Source organism: Melanerpes formicivorus, unplaced genomic scaffold, assembly GCF_026170545.1.
Source record: "Melanerpes formicivorus ecotype bairdi unplaced genomic scaffold, bMelFor1.0.p_v2 SCAF_22, whole genome shotgun sequence".
Classification (NCBI taxonomy): Eukaryota; Metazoa; Chordata; class Aves; order Piciformes; family Picidae; genus Melanerpes; species Melanerpes formicivorus.
Window position 1 is genome coordinate 2,132,388 of NW_027142374.1, and position 18,561 is coordinate 2,150,948.

General features: G+C 58.4%; 3 protein-coding genes across 12 annotated transcripts; 2 read left to right on the plus strand and 1 right to left on the minus strand.

Moving 5' to 3' along the window:
• Positions 1-74: 74 nt before the first annotated feature.
• Positions 75-6,236, plus strand: NOX1 (NADPH oxidase 1). 2 transcript variants are annotated; one of them, XM_068151817.1, is made up of 13 exons: positions 75-1,096; positions 2,214-2,309; positions 2,689-2,799; positions 2,908-2,992; positions 3,070-3,212; positions 3,291-3,472; positions 3,656-3,794; positions 3,893-3,985; positions 4,155-4,381; positions 4,464-4,626; positions 4,755-4,901; positions 5,097-5,221; positions 5,402-6,236. In XM_068151817.1, exons 1-13 carry the CDS (start codon positions 1,052-1,054, stop codon positions 5,526-5,528), a joined length of 1,683 nt encoding a protein of 560 aa, XP_068007918.1. In that variant the 5' UTR covers positions 75-1,051; the 3' UTR covers positions 5,529-6,236. The 2 variants fall into 2 exon arrangements, with proteins under 2 accessions (XP_068007918.1, XP_068007917.1); XM_068151816.1 differs by having other exon boundaries at positions 75-647.
• Positions 6,237-6,801: 565 nt separating this feature from the next.
• Positions 6,802-14,356, minus strand: CSTF2 (cleavage stimulation factor subunit 2). 3 transcript variants are annotated; one of them, XM_068151812.1, is made up of 15 exons: positions 14,260-14,356; positions 14,010-14,088; positions 12,646-12,815; positions 12,213-12,349; positions 11,992-12,111; positions 11,734-11,889; positions 11,483-11,606; positions 11,106-11,168; positions 9,767-9,826; positions 9,046-9,187; positions 8,535-8,686; positions 7,974-8,251; positions 7,408-7,533; positions 7,139-7,264; positions 6,802-7,007 (listed from the first exon to the last, which is right to left on the minus strand). In XM_068151812.1, exons 1-14 carry the CDS (start codon positions 14,315-14,317, stop codon positions 7,142-7,144), a joined length of 1,788 nt encoding a protein of 595 aa, XP_068007913.1. In that variant the 5' UTR covers positions 14,318-14,356; the 3' UTR covers positions 6,802-7,007; positions 7,139-7,141. The 3 variants fall into 3 exon arrangements, with proteins under 3 accessions (XP_068007913.1, XP_068007915.1, XP_068007916.1); XM_068151814.1 differs by lacking the exon at positions 9,767-9,826; XM_068151815.1 differs by lacking the exons at positions 8,535-8,686; positions 9,046-9,187; positions 9,767-9,826.
• A 34-nt stretch (positions 14,357-14,390) lies between these two features.
• On the plus strand, positions 14,391-18,229 carry TRMT12 (tRNA methyltransferase 12 homolog). Of its 7 annotated transcripts, none has more exons than XM_068151831.1 (7): positions 14,391-14,472; positions 15,173-15,274; positions 15,442-15,589; positions 15,685-15,857; positions 15,946-16,096; positions 16,174-16,283; positions 17,137-18,229. In XM_068151831.1, exons 2-7 carry the CDS (start codon positions 15,217-15,219, stop codon positions 17,811-17,813), a joined length of 1,317 nt encoding a protein of 438 aa, XP_068007932.1. In that variant the 5' UTR covers positions 14,391-14,472; positions 15,173-15,216; the 3' UTR covers positions 17,814-18,229. The 7 variants fall into 7 exon arrangements, with proteins under 7 accessions (XP_068007932.1, XP_068007927.1, XP_068007928.1 ...); XM_068151832.1 differs by lacking the exon at positions 14,391-14,472 and having other exon boundaries at positions 14,532-15,274; positions 15,668-15,857; positions 17,137-17,294; positions 17,367-18,229; XM_068151826.1 differs by having other exon boundaries at positions 15,668-16,283; positions 17,137-17,294; positions 17,367-18,229.
• Positions 18,230-18,561: the final 332 nt, after the last annotated feature.

Here is an 18,561-nt window from a genome sequence, read left to right on the forward strand (position 1 = left end):
GTGTGTCTGGGTGCTGGCAGGTGGCTAGTGACTCATGCAGAGGGTGGGGACAGGCTGGCCAGGGCTGGCATAGGTGCACACACCCGCTGCCCACGTAGCACTCATGTTCACACTCATGGGCATCAAGCCAGGGTGGTTCCAGTGGGAAGTAGGTATGGGGGTAAAGCCCTGCAGTGGGGCAAACAAAATGCACAAGCACGGTGGTATAGGGGACGGCCTCATCCTGCACCTCCTCCATCAGCGTGGGCATGGCTGTGGGCCAGGAGCAGCGTGGCGTGCCAGCAAGGAGCTATCCTGCCCAACCTGTTCCTCCAGGCTTGAGGCCCTGTTCCTAGCAGGAGTGTTGGACACTGTGAAGCTCCAGACCCTACAGCAGAGGGCAGGCAGGAGAGGAAGGGCAGATGGTGGAGTGGCATCAGGATGGCATCCTGGCCCCAAAACAGGAGTGCAACCATTTATGGAGTCAGCTCAGTTTAAAATGTGCTGGGTGACAGGCTGAGGGTGCCCACAGAGGTCCAGAATTTCTGGCATTCAGTCTTAATTCACTCACCCTGGAGTGGATCCCTGTGTCCGGATCCTGACAGTGCAGTACCCCTGGAATGCTTCTCCTCTTTTGGTGGTTTTCTTGTCAAAGAGCAGCACTGGAGGTTGGTGAGGGGCTGGGGAGTGGCACATTTACTGAGCCAGGCAAGGAACTGACCCTCCGTGATTTCCTCCCAGCAGGAAACCCCTACCTTAAAAAAATCAACCCTCATTTGTTCCCAAATATTCCTGAGAAACCAGAAGAGTAGCCCCGTGCCCTGCAGCACTCAGCTGCGGGGAACTAGTTTCAGGGCTGGTGGATGGGGTCAGCCCTGCTTTCCTGGAAGACGGTCTTTGAAACTGCCCGGCGTTTCCTCAAAGGCTTCGCAGGGGAAAGTCCCCGCGGTGCCGTTCCCGCAGCCGCCGCTGTCGCACCGCCTGCTGCCTCCATAAAACGGTGAGCGGACACGGGCGGGCAGGCAGGCGGTGGCGGACGGGCAGCGGCGGGCAGGCACGGGGACCTTATGCCATGGGCAACTGGCTGGTCAACCACTGGTTCTCGGCTGCCGTCCTCGTGAGTGTGTGGGGCTGAGGGAGCTCATCGGCCGGGAGGGGCGAGGGCTATGCAGGGGGTTATGGGGGGCACAGTCTGGGCATAGCCCTGGCATCTCGTGGGGGCAATGTGGACTGCCAGGCTGTCATGGGGCTGGGCTGGGGACAGGGACAAGCATCCCTTCCGCACAGCCAACCTGCAAAGGCTGGATGGCCAGGGGAGGGCTGGGGTTGGGAAACTTCAGGGAAACACAAGGTGAAAGAGGGGGTCCCGCTGTGAGACTTAAAAATGTCACTTTGGCTGGGAGGCTCCCATGTGCCTCCTCTCCCCCTGTGAGCAGGAGGATCCCATGAGAACCTGCACTGGGAGGGTTGGACTTGAAGGGTGGCCTCGATGATCTTAAAGCTCTCTTCTGACCAGAAAAAATCTGTAGTATTAAGGAGCCCACAGCATCGGGATGATCCTCCAGTGCTGTGCAGCAGCCCTGCTGGTGTTACAGGGCTTGGCCAGTCAGCACCATGCCAGCTGCTCAGCACTGCCTGAGGACCTGTGACTGCAATGGGGAAATGGGGATTTGCAGAAAGTTGGGTTAATTGAATGTTTTCATTAACTTTTTTCTTTTTCTGGGGGGGAGGGGGGGTGCAGGGAAACCACACATCAAACACAAAGCATGTACAAAGCAGAGTGGTTTGGGGAGCTCTGTAAAAAAGAAATAAATCAGCATCTGGGAGAGGGGCCGGTGTGGGGTGCAGCAGGGTTAGGCAGAGCATGACAGTGTGGTGGGGCTGGGTGAGCTCCATGTGACATTTCCTCCTCCCAGAGTCTTCCCTGCTTGGCCAGGACCCTCTGGATCTGTCCTCTCACCATGAAGGCATTGCTTGCCCCTGTCTTTCCTCCTTCCTCATGCATGGGTGATGCACAGGGTGCTGGGTGACGAGAGAGTTATTTTGCAAGACTCCTACATCTCTCCCCACCTTTGGCCCCATGTCCCAGCCCCATCCATGTTCCTGTAGCAGATAAGGAAACAGGAGGGGACTTCATGTCCTGATGCCCTCCAGCTGTACCCACTCAAGAGTGCTATGGGGTGAGAGGGGTCCTGGAGAGAGCTCCCTCATGAGGCTGCAACTTTTCCCCACAGGTGGCCTGGCTGGGCATCAACATCTTTCTCTTCACTTACTACTTTCTGTTCTTTGATCGTGATGCACGGTACTTCTACACCAGGGCCATTCTTGGGGTAAGGTTGACCCCCATGGCACCCTCCCTACCTGGGCATATATGATCCTCAGAGCCCTCCTGCAGTAGAGTGAAGGCCCCATACCCCTTCCCCGTTCTATTCCAGCTCTCCATCACACCATCCCACTTCCCAGCCTGGCATTCCTCCATGCTGGTCATTGTCTTGGCACCTATCTTGTCCCAGCCCAGCATCACCCCCTCCTACTCCTCTTGGCTCAGCATCACTCCCTCCCAGTCCCAGCTCAGCATCACATGGCTCCATCCTGTCCCAGTCCCAGCACAGCACCATGCTGGACAGAGCTGTGGGGGTGGCAGGGCTGCAGGCAGACACAGCCATCTGTGGCACTGGACAGCAGCACTCATCCCCCTCCTCTCCCCAGTCTGCCTTGGCGTGGGCACGAGCATCAGCCAAGTGCCTCAACTTCAACAGCATGCTGATCCTGCTGCCTGTCTGCCGCAACCTCCTCTCCTTCCTCCGTGGGACCTGCTCAGTAAGTGCCCTGTGGCAGTACAGCCAGTGTGGCCACCCCTGTTCCTGGCCACCCCTGCTCCTGTCCCCATCTCCATCCCCATCCCAACACCACTGCCCCTCTCTGCAGTGCTGCAGGCGGACCCTGCGAAAGCAGCTGGACCACAACCTCACCTTCCACAAGCTGGTGGGCTACGCGCTGGCCCTGCTCACAGGTACCACCCTGCACTGGGCTGGGGCATGTTGGGGACTGGGAGGCAGCCAGGTGGGTGACTGCTTCTTCCCTGCCCAGCTGTACACACCATCGCCCACCTCTTCAACTTGGAGCGATACAACCACAGCCAGCAAGCTGACGATGGCAGCCTCCCTGCTGTCCTCTCCAAGATGCACCTGCAAGGCAGCAAATGGCTGAACCCCATCCACTCCAACCAGACAGTGAGTCTTGGCCTTGGCATCCGGCTGCCTGCCACCACCTGTCCTCTGCCTTCCTAACCCATCCTGCCATCCCTGCAGACCGTCGAGTATGTGGCCTTCACCACCATCCCAGGGCTGACGGGGGTCATCATCACCCTGGTGCTCATCCTCATGGTCACATCCTCCACAGAGTTCATCCGCAGGAACTACTTCGAGGTCTTCTGGTACACACACCACCTCTTCATCATCTACTTTGCTGGCCTCGTCATCCACGGCATTGCGTAAGGCTCCTCACCACTCCCCACAGGCACAGTGACCTCCAGTGGGGCAACGCCCTGGGGGGTTGCTGAGCAGCCCTGGAGGGGATCCAGTGGGGCTGTGGACTCCCTGTGCCCAGAGCTGGCTAGCAGAAGGGGAAGGAGAGGCAAAAGCTGGCGCCGGGCTCACCCCTTGCCTCCCTTCAGTGGGCTGGTGCGGGGGCAGACAGAGGAGAGCATGGAGGAGGTGCACCCCCATCGCTGTGCCCGCTATCTCACACAGAAGGAGGAGAACTGCTGGCACGGCTGCTGCAAAGACCCTGAGTTTGGGAGCATTCCTGCAGAGGTAGGGCAGCTCTGAGATCACTACAGGTGGAGAAGCCCTTCATTGGGATGATCCAGCCCTGGCCCTCCACAACCCTTTACTCTCCTCCATCCCTGCAGTCCTGGAAGTGGGTTCTGGCCCCTGTCCTCCTCTACATCTTTGAGCGGATCCTGCGGATCTGGCGTGCACAGCAGAAGGTGGTTGTCACCAAGGTGGGTGATGCAGGAGCCTGTACCTGCTGCCAGTTCCTTCCCTCACAGCCACTGGTGCCACAGCTCTTTGCATGGGTGGCCATGGCAAGGTGGGCAGGGGACTCTGCCATAGCCCCTTGCCCAGGGATAAGAGTCAGGCTGGACACTAAGCCCTGTCCCTGCCCCACAGGTAGTCATGCACCCTGCCCGTGTGCTGGAGCTGCAGATGCAGAAGAGGGGCTTCCGCATGGAAGTGGGGCAGTATATCTTTGTCAACTGCCCTGCCATCTCCCTGCTGGAGTGGCATCCCTTCACCCTCACCTCAGCACCTGAGGAGGACTTCTTCTCCATCCATGTCCGGGCAGCTGGCGACTGGACAGAGCGTCTCATCGACACCTTCCAGCAGCAGAAGCCCAGGTAGACTGGGGAGCACCTGAATGGACCACCCCAGGAATTTGGGCCTCCCTTGTCCCTGTTACCCAGGCCCTCTTTTGGCCAGGATCGAGGTGGACGGCCCCTTTGGCACGGCCAGCGAAGATGTGTTCCAATACGAGGTGGCCATGCTGGTGGGAGCGGGCATTGGCGTCACTCCTTTCGCCTCCATCCTGAAGTCCATCTGGTACAAGTTCCAGCAGGCCGATCAGACTCTAAAGACCAAGAAGGTATGGGGTACCCCAGAGGACCACCTGTGAGTTCCTCCATGCTGAGCTTCCCAGTCCTTGACATCGTATCCTTCTATCACTTCCTGCTCTGCTCCACCTTTACCAACTCCTCTTTCCTTGCATCTCAGATCTACTTCTACTGGCTCTGCCGGGACACAGAAGCCTTTGCCTGGTTCAATGACCTGCTTGCCTCTCTGGAGCAGAAGATGGCTGAATCGGGCAAGGCAGACTTTCTCACCTACCGGCTCTTCCTCACCGGCTGGAACACCAGCATCGTGAGTTGACTGCAAGGAATGACTGCAAGGGAGACATGGGGTGGCCAGGCAGGCAGGAGGCATAGGGCAAGCATATCAATGGCTTGTGGGGAGGAAGTTCAGGGCTGGTGTTCAGTGGGCACATGCAATGGATGCTCCTTTGTGGTGAGGCTCATGGCAGGTGGTCGGGGTGCTGACTGTCCCCTCTATGCCCAGGCCAACAACGTGGCATTCCACTTTGACACTGCTGTGGACACAGTGACAGGCCTCAGGCACAAAACCATCTTTGGGCGGCCCATGTGGAACACGGAGTTTGCAGCAGTGGCTGCAGCCCACCCCAGGTGAGAGCCAGGCAGGGTGCTGGATCTGGGAGGCAACCCCTACTCCCTGGCACCCAGAACTGGGCTGGGCAGTGCTGGCTTTTGGGAGGGGTGTGTTTATCCTGTGTAGGTTGCAGGGACCTGAAAAAACTCTTCATCACTTTTCCCTGCCCCATACTGACATCCCCGTGCTGTGTACAGGTCAGTGGTTGGTGTGTTTCTCTGTGGGCCAGGGGCCTTGGCAAAGAGCCTGCAGAAGTCTTGCCACCAGCACTCCAGCCTGGACCCCAGGAAAGTCCAGTTTTACTTCAACAAGGAGAACTTCTAAGTGGAAGCCTGGTTGGGATGCCAACCTGGGACTTTGCCTATCTGGCCTCACCCTTCATGCCAGAGCATGGCTCGAGGTAAACTGCTGAGAAGTGCACGCACCAGAGCCAGGCAAGACATGGCAAGGTACTCCTTCCATGAGAAACTCCAGGTTCAAAGACTGCTAATCTACAAGGATTTCTCAAGGTGGTAATGGGCCTGCAGCTCTGCAGAGCCCCCCCAAGTTGAGAAACCAGAGGAACATGCTGCTGGAGCAGTGGGATGCAGCCAGAATGACCCAGCGGGCTGGGCAGAACTGCAGGATGGGAATGGGGACAGGAGGGGCACACTGAGCAGGCACTGGGGGCCAAGTGTGCCCCTCTGGGTTTAAACAATCTTTTGCATACATGGGTAAATAAAACCTGCTTTCCTTTGCAATAAAACCCTCTGTGGTGACCTAGGGATTCCCCTCTGCAGGGGCCCACTAACACCCCCCCGAGCCAGCCTGCACTCCCTACCAGGCACACACCAGTGCACAGAATCACAGAATGGTAGGGAGTGGAAGGCAGCTCTGGAGATCAGAGTCCTACCCCAATGCTGAGGCAGGTTCACCTAAAGAAGGTCACACAGGAACATGTCCAGGCAGGTTTTGAATGTCTTCAGAGATAGAGACTCTACCACCTCACTGGGCAGCCTTTTCCAGTGCTTTATCACCTTGAATTAAAGTAGTTCCTCCTCATGGAACTTATGTTCAAGTTTGTGCCTGTTACCCCCTTGTCTTGTCACTGGGCACCACAGGGCACCATCATTCTTCTGACACCCACCCTCTTAAGTATTTGTAAGCATTTCTGAGACATCCCCCCTCAGTCTTCTCTCTTCCAGACTAAAAAGACAGGATTCTCTCAGTCTTTCCTTATAAGAGCAATGTTCTAGTCCCCTAATCAGCAGGCCAACTTCAAATGCAGCTCAAGCAAAGGCAACAAATTCCACTTGAGCACATGGAGAGAAGAGGGGAAACCCAGCCTGCCCGAGCAGGTTGGCCTGGTAAACGATACAGCAATCGGATACAGAGCCCTTCCCAGCTGGTCAGTGGGCACAGAAAGCCGAGCTCCCTGTCCTGTCCCTCACCTACAGCCCTGAGAACAGCTGCAACCAGCACAGCACGGCAAAGCCCCACGAGTGCCTCTTGCCCTCGTGCTGAGGAGAAGGGAGGGGTGGTTTGGACTAGCCTGGAGCCAGGCCAGGCTGTTCCCAGCAGCCCCACTCTGGCCTCCACTCTGGCAGCCAGACACAGCTTTACTCAAACCCTCCTCCCACTTTATTTCAAACACTGTAAAATATACACACAGGAAAAAAGGGTGAACAGGAGAGGAAAGTGTTAGCAGGGGAGGAGAAACCTCGCCCAAAACGCAGTATCAGTTCAGACAGCTGAGGAAAGCAGCTGCCATGAAGTATCACCTCTGTCCCAGTGCATGGCATCTCCACCACGTGCCTGCCAGGCCTGTGAGAAGGAAGGGGGGAAGAGTGAGCCCTGGTATGGAGAGGAAAAGCAGGACAGAGCCTCACCCTGAGCAGCTCCCAGATTCACTGACAGGCAGCAGGCTCAGGCCAAGGCTGGGTAAGGAACGTTACCTGTCAGGGAGCCCCTGTGGACTTCTGGATCTGCTCCTTTAGAATAAGGATGCTCTGCCGTTGCTCCGGGGGCAGCATGGCGATCTGGTCTGCCGTCAGCTGCAGAACCTGCATGATCAGGGCTGCCTGTGGGCAGAGGAGAGGGAGGAATCAGAGATGTGTCCTGCTGGAGCAGCCATGCATTACCGGAGCCAGGAAGGGGCTGTTCTTGACACTGGAAGGCACACAGGAAGTGCTGCTCCCACTGTCTTGCCCTTTTGTTTTCTCACCTTCTCATGATCCTGTGGGGTGACCTGGCTCTGTCCAGGGCTAAAGCCTCCAGGCTGACCAGCTCCTTGAACCCCTGCCCCAGGAATGCCTCCTCCCTGCATGCCTGCCCCTGCCATGTTAGGAACCTGTGGGCACAACAGGAGGTAAGGCCCAAGAGACCTCTGGACTCAGCCATACAAATACAGGAACATAAAAGCAGGTATCAGATGGATGCCCTCAATCAGTCTGAAGGTGCTTAAGCATAAAGTGAGACAGGCTACTGTGCGTTTTACATGCTCTGCTCTCACTCAAATGCTGCTCTCCTTCCTGTACATCAGGAAGCGGTGGAGGGAGGCCTGAACCTTGTCCTGCTCCCAGCAGATGGGCAGTGCCTGGGGAGATGGCATAAATGTCCTCAATCCCCTCAGAAAGCCACTGACTCAGACTTTGATCTTCCCAGAGGTGCTGCTCTGCAGGATGCACTCCCTTCTGTAGCTGCTGCAGGACACAATCACATCCTCCACCCAGCCCCAATCTACAAGACACCATTGGTGCCCAACCATCTGAGCAGGGATGTTGTGAATACCTGGCGGGGCCCCTGTGGGCCACTGGCTCCCATATTAAGTGGCCCAGGACCTTGTATTCCACCAGGCATGGGGCCACGTGGGTTGGGACCAGGCCCCCGAGGCTCCAGGCCCCGGGGCTCCATGACCCTGGCCTCCATGGCCCTGGCTTCCAGCACTCGTGTCTCCAAGACCCGTGGCTCCAAGCCTCGTGCCTCCAGGGCTCGTGCCTCCATCACTCGGGGCTCCAGCCCCCGTGGCTCCAATCCTCGTGGCTCCAGCCCTCGGGGATCTCTTCCGACTGCAGAGGAAAGACAAGGCAGAGCTGTCAAGGGAGCAGCGCCACAGGGTGCGAGCCTGCTACCTCCTTTGCCTGGGAGGGCTAGTAAATGCCTGGAAGCTGCAGGGTTGGGGGCAGAGGAGACATGCCTGGAGAAAGCCCCTTGCCCTGCTGCTGTTCCTCCCTGCCCTTCGAGTCAGTTATTTCACTACCCAAACCCCCATCCTACAGCTTGCCTCGGGGCAGTGAGCTCCACTCTCCTTGTCTGTATGCTTTAAGCCACCCTTCATGCCCCCTCTCTCACCTCGAGCATCCATCAAGGGCCCCCGTGGCTCTCCCATCAGTGGTCGGGGTTCTCCCATGGGTCCCCCCCTCATCTCATGGGGGGGGCCACGGCTGTCATGACCAGGCATATGGTGCATAGGGGCTCCCTGGTGGGGTGGCCCAAGGTAACCTCTGACGCAGAGAGACGAGGAGAGCAAAGCAGGAGGAGGAGAAAAAGCAAGAGTGTGAATCAGACACTGGCTTGGCACGGTCTGGGCAGAGTGCTAGGAATGCCCCCGAAGCCGGACACAGGGGAGGAGGGTGAGGCTGGCACAGAGAAGGGTGCTCTTAGCCCCATGCCACAAGGCTGCTGCCACTCCCGGGGATGCCCCATCCCTGGGGAAACAGGTCTGTCCCCACGGTCGGCAGCACGCACCTCCGACCAGGCAGCAGTGACTCCCAGAAGGCTGGTGCCATCCCTGTCCTCAGTGAGAGGTTACCCTTGGGCAGAGGACAGTGCCAAGAGCTCCTCTCCTTCCCTCTCCCCTCACCTTGGCTCCACTTCTCCAGTGACTGAGAGCAGGGTCCCTCCACGAGGGTCATTCGGGGCATCTCCCAAAAGGCCTCGGGGTGGCGGGCCACTAGCAGGTAGAGGTCCACGCTGCATAGGGGCCCTCGGGTCTGGCATGGGCACTGCCAGGGAGACACACAAGAGCTCATGAGGATCTGCATGACCAGTGCTGTGCTAAGCCTGTCCTCCAGCACTCTCGGGGCTGGGGTGCGGGGCAGCCTCACCATGCTGATTGCTGCAAGAGCAGTCTTTCACACAAGCCCAAGTGCACCAAAGCCTGTTCCCTGGCTGCTGATTTTATCCCTCTCTTGACTCTCCCTCAGGCTCATCATGGCACCATGCGACCAAATCACGCGTGGGTACCCCTATGGCAATATCTACCACTGCAGGCATCAACAGCCTGACATGGGGCTAGGAGCAAAGCAAGACCTGGAAGGATCCTGGCAGCAAGGTGTGAAAGTGGGCTGGCTCCAAGCAAAGGCCCTCTCCGAGCAGGCTCTCCTTTTCCACTGGTGGCCCTCTGTGCACAGTACTAGCCTGCTGTCTCCTCCAGCCCTGCAGGAAATCTTGCCTCCTCCTCGTAACCCTATTAGACTACACAGTGACAGACCAGTCCCCAGCCCTGAGCAAGCGGGGCGAAAGCTGCTCTCTGCACATTCCACAAGCTCCAGGCAGGACGGAGCTGGCAGGCGTTGGGATACCTTGAACGCGTTCGATAGACGCAGGCCTGGCAGGTCCCACGGGCGAGAGCTGCAGGTTCCCTGGGCAGGCAGCAGGAAAAGAGGGAGAAGAGCAGACACGTAAATAGTGTATGCACACATGCACCCAGCCTGGGGGACAGTACTGCCTGCAGGATCATCTCTGCTCTCTCAAGCGCCCTGGAAAACCTGCAGGGAACATGCTGCATGCTACAGGTCTGGCTTTATCAACTTCTTCCATTAATGCCACGTCTGAAACCACAGGTGTGACAGCCAGCTCGGCACGGCCCTTCCCTCGCTCTCTGCATGAATGTGCAGGGCAGAACAACCTGCCAAGAGAAACAGCACTCTGTGGGGCCACGCTGCACCCCACAACGCACAGCCTGCTTCTACCCCTGCCCACAGCTTCCCACAGCACTCCACAGTGCCAGCTTTCTGTCTGCTCTCCAAAACCTTCTGTAAGCCAAGAGCTGCCAGGCTGCTCTCAGGAAGATGATGTCCACCTTGAAGAAAAACAAGTCAGCTGCTCCTAAGCACCTAAGATCAGAGGATCTCAGAACAGGTTTGCCACATTGCTGAAGCAAGGCCTGGGGTATGGGTCAAGACAATAGAGGGGTCAAATGCCTGCGTGCCTTGTGACCAGGAGAGCAGGAAGGCCTTGGTTGTGCTAACACCAGCACGTGGCTGGATGGGGCAGTCACACAGCCTGTGAAATGTAAGGAACCGGGCTCCGGGGCTGGGCCGCACAGACCGTGCCTGCGGAGGGAAAGCCAAGCCTGCCCTGCCTGGGAAACCCCTGCCAAGCTTCGCACTCGCCGCTGCAAACAGAAGCGAGGGCCCAGCTCCCTCTGCTGGGCACGGTGCGGGGAGCACCAGAGGATGCAAGCAGGAGCGGCAGCAGCAGCACAGGCTGCTTCCCAGCACACCCAGGCGGCAGAAGAGCACAAGGACCAGAGAAATGCAAGCTCTGCCCGCCCGCACAAGCACAGGGACAGGCACAGGCTCACAAAGAGCAGGAAAACACAGTCAAGCCCTGCTCGCTGGGGCTCTGCAGGGATAGGGCAGATCTGCTGCTTTCCAGGGCATGCCTGCACAACACTGGGCAGCACAAGCTCAGAGCAAACTGGTGCATGGGGTGGGGCCCTGGAAGCCTTGTGCCTAAGTAAACGAACCTGGGTACAGCCCAGTGTTGCAGGAGCTGAGCTGCTTCAGGCCCAGAGCAGGCAAGGCTGCAGGTGGCTGGCAGGGGGTCTTGGCACAGGCACTGCTCAGCCCCAGTAACCAGGCTCCCCTTTGGAGCAAGGCTGATGTGACAAAGAGCACTGACCGACAACTCTTTTACCTTGTCCACGCTCCAAGGGGACCGGACCTCCACCTGGCATCCCAACCTGCGGCTGCATCCCACCTGAGAGGGAACAGGCAAAGATCATATCCCTCCTCAGCCATCTCTGCATAAAAAACAGGTTACTTTGGCCCCAAACAACTCCCCTCTCATAGCTCCTCAGAGAGCATCCAGGTTTATTTTCTGGGTGTTGGTCCCTCACAGAGACAAGCCAACTGTCTGGACTGCCAATGGCAGCAGCCACAACCACAACACATGCCATGCACCTATATGTGCTCTCACAGGGCCAGACCCTCTGGTTAGGGGACAGGTAAAGGAGGGCTGTCTGCAGGACCCATGTGCCCAGGGCACCGTTCAGCCATACCCCATGCACTCACCTCCCGGAGCCATGGGGCCGGGGCCTGGGCCCTGCACAGGGGCTGCCATCTGTCCTGGGGCTGGCACTCCTCCCTGCATGGGCGGCTGCATCAGAGGAGGAGCACCATTCACGTGCATCCCACCCTGCCCAGGAGAGAAACCGGACCTCAGGGAAGCCCTGTCACCTGGGCACGGGCACCCCAGCTGGGAGAGCTGGTGCCAGCAGTGCCCACTTACCCCCAGCACAGCACACGCATCGCAAGGCTCTTACTATGGGCTGTGGCTGGGACGAGGGGGTGTTCTGCGGGTTCAGCTGGGCGTTTGGTCCTGGCCCAGGCCCTGGTCCTGGCCCAGGCCCTGGCCCTGGCACTGCCTGCTGGTTGCCTGGGATCAGAGGAGGAACACTGGTCTGACGGTGCAGGATTTTCTAGAGGCATAAGAAGGAGAAAGGAGTCCTCTTCCATCCCCTCTCCACAACAGACTGCCACCAATATCCTATCAACCCTGGGTGAGGCAGCAAAGAACAAACCAGAGCAATCTCCGGGTCAACAATCCTCATGACCACCTGGGCCTGCAGCAGGGCATAAGCCAGCTGGGGGTTCTGGAGCAGCATGTTCCTGGCTTCCTGGGGGCTGTTCTGGACACACAACTGAGGAGACAAGCAAATCAGAGCTCTTACAAGGCACAACAGGGGCAGAGGGCGCAGTGGTAAAAGCTGTGCTCACACTGAGACTGCAGCTCCCCACTCACCTTCATCTGCTTCATCAGCTCAAACATCTGCTCGGGCGGCAGGCTGGCTACTGCCCGGCTGATGGACTCGGGGGCATCTTCGGGATTGACAGGGTCCCCATAGGGTGACTCTATGATGGGTGCACCTGTACCCAAACCTGAAAAAAGAGTTTGTGACCTCATACAGCAACATGAAACAGCTGTTTCTAAAGGGCTCCTCAGAATTGAGCACCACAGCAAATGGGGAACCAGTGAAAACAGGGGGATCATCTGAGAGAGCAAACACAGAGCTGAGCCCACGCTTCCCTCTGCAAAACTCCCTGGTACATCACTTGGAGCAGGTCAGCTCCACGAGGTCTCCACTTCACCAGCCTTGCAGAAGACGCAAGCTTTTTAACACTGAAAAGGCCAGGCCCAGCACAACACCAGTGTGCTATCCCCAAAATGCACTCACTCTTCAGCTCCTCCTTGTTCTTCTCACTGGCTGCATTGTCAACACGCAGGGCTCTCCCGCTGAACTCCCGCCCGTTCAGGTTCCGCATGGCACTGAGGGCCGTCTCCTGGTCTTGATACTCACAGAAGCCATAGCCCTTTGGTTTGCCTGTCTCCCTATCATACACCAGCCTGCAGAGTGAGCAGAAGACCACCAACACTGAGGGCTGCACAGGCATCCAGAAGTGTGCAGACCCTACAGCTTCCCAGCGTTTGGGAAGGAACTATCAGGGTACATGACAGGAGTGCCAGGGAGCAGAGTGACAGTACCAAGGTCAAGGCAAGGTGTACAACACTCAGCCCTAAACCAGAGTGAAACCCCCTCCTGGATCCAGATCGATAGGTGTAAAGATGTGGAGGTGCTGGAGCATGGCCCTAGGAGGGCCATGAGGATGACTAGAGGGACTGGAGCACCTCTCCAGGACAGACTGAGGGAGTTGGGGCTATTCAGCCTGGAGAAGAGAAGGCTCTGAGGGAACCTTATTCCTATTGTGGCCTTCCAGTATCTTAAGGGGGCCTAAAAGAAAGCTGGGGAGGGACTTTTTAGGATGTCAGGTAGCGATTGCACTAGGGGGAATGGAAAAAATCTAGAACTGGATAGATTCATATTGGATGTTAGGAAGAAGTTTTTCACCATGAGAGTGGTGAGACACTGAAACAGGTTGCCCAGGGAGGTAGTGGAGGCCCCATCCCTGGAGATTTTTAAGGCCAGGCTGGATGTGGCTTTGGGCAACCTGCTCTAGTGTGAGGTGGCCCTGCCCAGGGCAGAGGGGTTGGAACTGGATGATACTTGAGGTCCCTTCGAACCCAAACAATTCCATGATTCTATGAAAACTCCCAAAGTCCAGGAAGGCCATCAGTGCTTTCTGTGACCCCATGAAGGCAGCTCCTGCGGACACAGGACTGGGCTGGCTGCTCCTGCAGCTCCTAAGCCCTTAATTGAGAGTTCTCCAAAGCCTGGTGCCATGTCAGGAAAACAACCCTTGCAGTGCCCCAAGGATGCTCCCGATCTGCACTCCCATTTCACTGCACGGAGCCTGATCAGGACCAAAGGACTTATCTGCTCCAGCTCCATGCCACAGCAGGGCAGTTCCCTCCAGCCGCAATAGTGTGCCCACATTCATGCTGCAGTGCCCGGGCCATTCTGCTCCGCATGTCCGGGAGCCCTCAACACAGGCCCTCAGCAAGCCGAGCACAGCTCTACAGCCTCACAACCCCCTCAAAGCCCGCAGACTGGCTCTGCACAGCCCGGCCTGCACAGGGGCTCGGGCCGAGATGTGCTCACGCTGCCCAGGGGAGCCCGAGAGGCCGGCAGCCGTTTCTCACCTAAAGCTGACCACAGGCCCAACCTCTGAGAAAATGTCCTTCAGCTGCTCCTCTGTGGCTTCGTACGGGATGTTCCCCACTGTGGATGAGAGACGGCAGCCGCCAATCAGCGCGGGGACCGAGGGCTGCACCGACACCGAGCCCGAGCGGCGGGGAGGGCTCGGTTGGTCCGCCCGCACGCCCTACCCGCCCGCTCGCCCCCCTGCCCGCCCGCCCATCCTCGCCTTCTCCCCGCGCCCTCGGCGCTCACCGAAGACGGAGCGCAAGGAGCGATCCACGGCAGGATCCCGCACGGACAGCCCCGCCATCCCGCCGCCCGGGCCTCCGCGCCGCTTCCGGTCCCGCGCCCACACCGTCCCCCCGCTTCCGCCGCGCCTGCAGCGAGCATGGCGGCGGCGCGGCGGGGAAAGCGCTCCGCCGGGAAACGCTGAGCCTTACCGCTGCTGCCTGCGCGCTGCGCTCGGTAGGAACCGGGAGTGCGGCGGGGGCGGCCGGGGCGCCTGACCAGGGGTGCTGGGTGTTTGGGGGCTCCTTCTCGGGACAGCCGTGGGGTGCTGGCTTCCGGGGCAGGCCCGCGCTCTCAGGGATACTGTTGTGCGCACCGGCCCTGGGGCGTAGTTGCACAGGTATCCCGCTCCTAGGGTAGCCCATCCCCTGAGGCACCCTATCCTTGGGCACGCCAACCCTTATTCAACGCCACCCTCACTCCCAGGGCACCCCATCTTCCTAATCCCCACGGGCACCCTGTTCCCTGGGACATCCCACCCCTAGAATACCCCAGCTCTAGAGAACCTGCCCCCCCGCTCATCCCCACGCCCCGGGCACACCACCTCCCGGAGCACCCCACTGTCAAACGCCCCCCTCAGTGCAGCACCCCAACCTCACCCCAGAGCACCTCATCCCCTGGGACGCCGCCCCCAGCCACCCCAGCCCACTGGGCGCTGCATTCTCTCATCCCCCTGGGGTACCCCACCTCTCCGGTCACCCCATCCCCAGTCATCCCACAGCAATTCCAGGGCAGCCAGCCCCCTGCCCCGGGCTGCAGCTAGGACTCCAATGTCCCCAGCGTGGTGGTGCCAGAGACCCACACTGACCCTGTCTCCCTCCTGCCCGTTGTGAGCCTGACGGTTCGTGCCTGCTGGCAGACAGTGTCCCCCTTACAGGTGGTGTTCCTCCATCCTGAGACTTGGCAGGATGGAAGCCAGGGATGTGCCCATCTCCATTCCCGCTCTGGCCACGGAGCCACAGTTTGCCCAGCGCCTCAGGTGAGCCTGCAAGAGGGAATGGGAGCCCCATGGCTGCTGTGCCACAGGGCAGGCAGAACTAGCCAGGAAGAGAGTTCAGAAGGGTGGTTCTGCACCTGAGGCAGCAATCTCTTCTTAGTGGTATGGCTGCAGGGCTGGGGGGACCTGACCATGCCTTGGCCTTGCAGGGAGCATTTGGAAAGGGAGCAGCTGCTGGATAGGTGCTACCGGCTACAGAAGGTGCAGGGGGGACACGTGGCCCTGCCTGTACTGGAGGAGAAGCTCTCCCAGTTGTGGCTGCCCCAGGAGATACCCTGTGACCTGGTCCAGATCCAGGTTGGGAGAGACTTCATACACTGAGCCCTGCTGTGGGGCAGTGGGGTCTCGACCCCACATGGTGCCTCCCTCCCACAGGACCCTGTGCCTTCCAGGAGAGTTCACCGGCAGACACCTGCCCAGAAGCTGCGGGAGGAGCTGCAGCAGTTGCTGGGTGAGAGCTGGTCAGAGGAGCTGGAGCGTGATGTGCCCCATGCCTGGCAGCGGCATGGGGACCTGGTCCTGTTGAGTGAGGACAGCTTCAGGGCTGCACAGTGGGAGAACATGGGTAAGAGGGAGCAGGGTCTGCCTGCCCAAATTCTGCCCACAGAGCTGCCCTGGCCTTTCCCAAAGCTCCTGGAATGGGTGTGCTGCAGGTCCAGTGCTGTGGGAGACAGTTGCCTCGGCTTTGGGTGCCCAGCGGCTGGCCAGGCAAGGACGAGTATTGCCGGATGGGATGCGGTCCCCCAGTGTCACCCTGCTGCTGGGCCAGGATGGCTGGGTGGAGCACGTGGACAATGGGATCAGGTAGGCAGGGGCCATGGTGCAGGATGTAGCCGGTGCAGGCAAGGGGCTGCCCTCACCAGGCCGGTGATGTTTCCCAGGTACACGTTCGACGTGACCAAGTGCATGTTCTCAGCGGGCAACATCAGAGAGAAGCTGAGGGTAGCCTCACTGCCCTGCTCCGGGGAGGTCCTGGTAGATCTCTATGCAGGTAACAGGGATGGTGGAGGGCTTTGGCAGGGCAGGACTGAAGAGACAGGCAGGGAGGGAGCAGTGATTCGAGTACCAGTGGCATCCAGGTGGATGTGAAACATGATTTCCAGCCTGGACTAGAAAAATACCTAGGCTTAGAGCTGCTGCCCCATCTGTGAACCCTCAGCTAACCTGGCACTGCTGCACTGCCTATGTCTCAGTTGCCTTTGAACACTCAAGATGACCTTGTACTCAGGCTCTGCAGAGCACTGCCCTGTAGCTGGTCTGATCATGGGAACCATTTGGAGGCAGGGCAAAGATTTGCCCTTGATACTGTTTTTGAAAAGCTCCTGGAGATGTCCTGAACCTGTGCTGATGTGCTTGCATGACAAGTGGGTGCTGACTGAAGCTTCCTGTGCTATCAGATGACTGGGAAGATCACATCAAGCATTTGCATGTCAAGAGAGCTGCTGGTTTGTGCTTAGGCTAGTTAGTGCTTCCAGTTTGTGCCACACAGAAAGGATGTGGCACTCAGAAAATTGCTCTAGATCCATTAAAATAAATAGTAGTCTGGGCCTTTCTGCACAGAGTGGAAGCAGGTTTTGAGCTCAAGGCATGTCTCAAGCTAATGGCCAAGGCCTGACAGCAAAATAAGCTCCTCTGTAAGCGTTTGTCAAGACAGATTCTGCTTTTGCAGAGGAAGGAAGGATGAATTTCCATTTTCTCAGCATCTGGGCTTGTTCCAACACAGAGCAAAGCAGATTAAGAGAGTCAGAGTGGCAGTCTGCATCCTGCCCTGCCTTGGGCTAGAAGCATGGATCCCTCGTGGTGCCCAAACCCTGTCCTCAGTCACTGCCACCTCCTGTCCCTAGGCATCGGCTATTTCACGCTGCCGTTCCTGGTTCACGCAGAGGCTGCCTTTGCCCATGCCTGCGAGTGGAATGGCCATGCCGTGGAGGCCCTGCGGAGGAACTTGGCTCTGAACGGTGTGCAGGACCGCTGCCATGTCCACCACGGGGACAGCCGGCAGGTGAGCACTGCCACCCAGCCACAGACCCCCTGTCCCCACATAGCATCCCCTTCACCTTCCCTCTCTTTCCAGTTGGAGCTGCAGGATGTAGCAGACCGGGTGAACCTAGGGCTGATTCCCAGCTCTGAGGAAGGCTGGCCAGTGGCCTGCCGAGTCCTGAAGAAGAGCACAGGTGGGGTTCTCCACATCCACCACAATGTGGAGAGTCTCCCTGTGCCAGCCCAATCACAGACCCCAGTCCTGCAGGCTGAGCAGGCGTCTCCAGAGGCAGCCAACTGTGATGGAGAGGCACAAGACCCAAAGGAGGACCGTGAGAAGGAGACACTGGGTGCCAGGATCAGACCCGAGTGGCAGACGTGGGCTGAAGCCACAGCAGCACGGATCCAGGAGTTGCTCGTAGAGCTGCATGGGCAGCTGTGGTGCACTAGCATTCTGCACATCGAGCCAGTGAAGTCCTATGCACCCCATGTGCATCACCTTGTGCTGGACCTTGAGTGCCGCCCAATGTTGTCCACCTAGTTGGCCACAGGTCTGAGCATGGCTCCAGGTATCAGAGCATCAGTGGCCAGGAGATGCTACTGTTGCCTGCTGCCAGCCTGGATGCACTTTTCATCCTTTTGTTCCCAGGTGGCAGCAGTGCCCAGCAGTTAGAGATCCCTCCAGGAGCCATACCCTGGTTGTGGATGAAGAGAACTGTGTCTGAGAGCATCCCGAGTCCTGCCCTCAGCACTGCCTGTCACTGCCCAGACCCTGAGCACATGGTGATACTTTCAGCCCCATTTTCACACCAGAGAGAGCCATGAGGCTGAATAAACCTCAGATTATTGCCAGGCTCCCTTTCAACCAGTCAGGGACAGGCTTTGTGCTTTTTTATTGTACTGGAAACATCTGTTCATCTGTTTCTTCTCCAGTTAAAATACAAACACTGGTGCAAACGTGTGAGTCTGGCCTGGGGATGCTGGGTCCCAGGTTGGTGCATAGAGGGGCTCAGGGAGTAAAGTCTTTGCCTCTGTCATCTGCTTTCAGTTCTGCCTGTGAGCCCAAATCCCCCTCGCCTGAGCATCATCTGTGTACCCCTGTTGCAAAGAACCCCCTGCCCAGGAGGGAGCTGCCAATTGCCTTTTTGGTGACCCCAAATCCCCGTGGGTTGTCCCTGTGCAGATATCTAAGTCTCTTCCCCTGGGAACCTCTGGCTCTGCCCTGTCCTGGGGTGAGACCTGGGACACAGCTGAAAGTGTGGGCAGAGCTGCACACTCGTGTTTGCTTT

Excerpts from the sequence above, each read along its gene's own strand:
- NOX1 (XM_068151816.1), top strand. The coding sequence starts at position 600 with ATGCTTCTCCTCTTTTGGTGGTTTTCTTGTCAAAGAGCAGCACTGGAG. Across the intron at positions 2,310-2,688 it reads ACACCAGGGCCATTCTTGGG|TCTGCCTTGGCGTGGGCACG; the intron begins GTAAGGTTGACC and ends TCCTCTCCCCAG. Across the intron at positions 3,473-3,655 it reads CTCGTCATCCACGGCATTGC|TGGGCTGGTGCGGGGGCAGA; the intron begins GTAAGGCTCCTC and ends GCCTCCCTTCAG.
- CSTF2 (XM_068151812.1), bottom strand. The coding sequence starts at position 14,317 with ATGGCGGGGCTGTCCGTGCGGGATCCTGCCGTGGATCGCTCCTTGCGC. Across the intron at positions 9,188-9,766 it reads GTCTATCGAACGCGTTCAAG|TGCCCATGCCAGACCCGAGG; the intron begins GTATCCCAACGC and ends TCTCCCTGGCAG. Across the intron at positions 8,687-9,045 it reads ACTGGAGAAGTGGAGCCAAG|AGGTTACCTTGGGCCACCCC; the intron begins GTGAGGGGAGAG and ends TCTCTGCGTCAG.
- TRMT12 (XM_068151826.1), top strand. The coding sequence starts at position 15,204 with ATGGAAGCCAGGGATGTGCCCATCTCCATTCCCGCTCTGGCCACGGAG. Across the intron at positions 15,275-15,441 it reads CAGTTTGCCCAGCGCCTCAG|GGAGCATTTGGAAAGGGAGC; the intron begins GTGAGCCTGCAA and ends TTGGCCTTGCAG. Across the intron at positions 16,284-17,136 it reads CCTGGTAGATCTCTATGCAG|GCATCGGCTATTTCACGCTG; the intron begins GTAACAGGGATG and ends TCCTGTCCCTAG.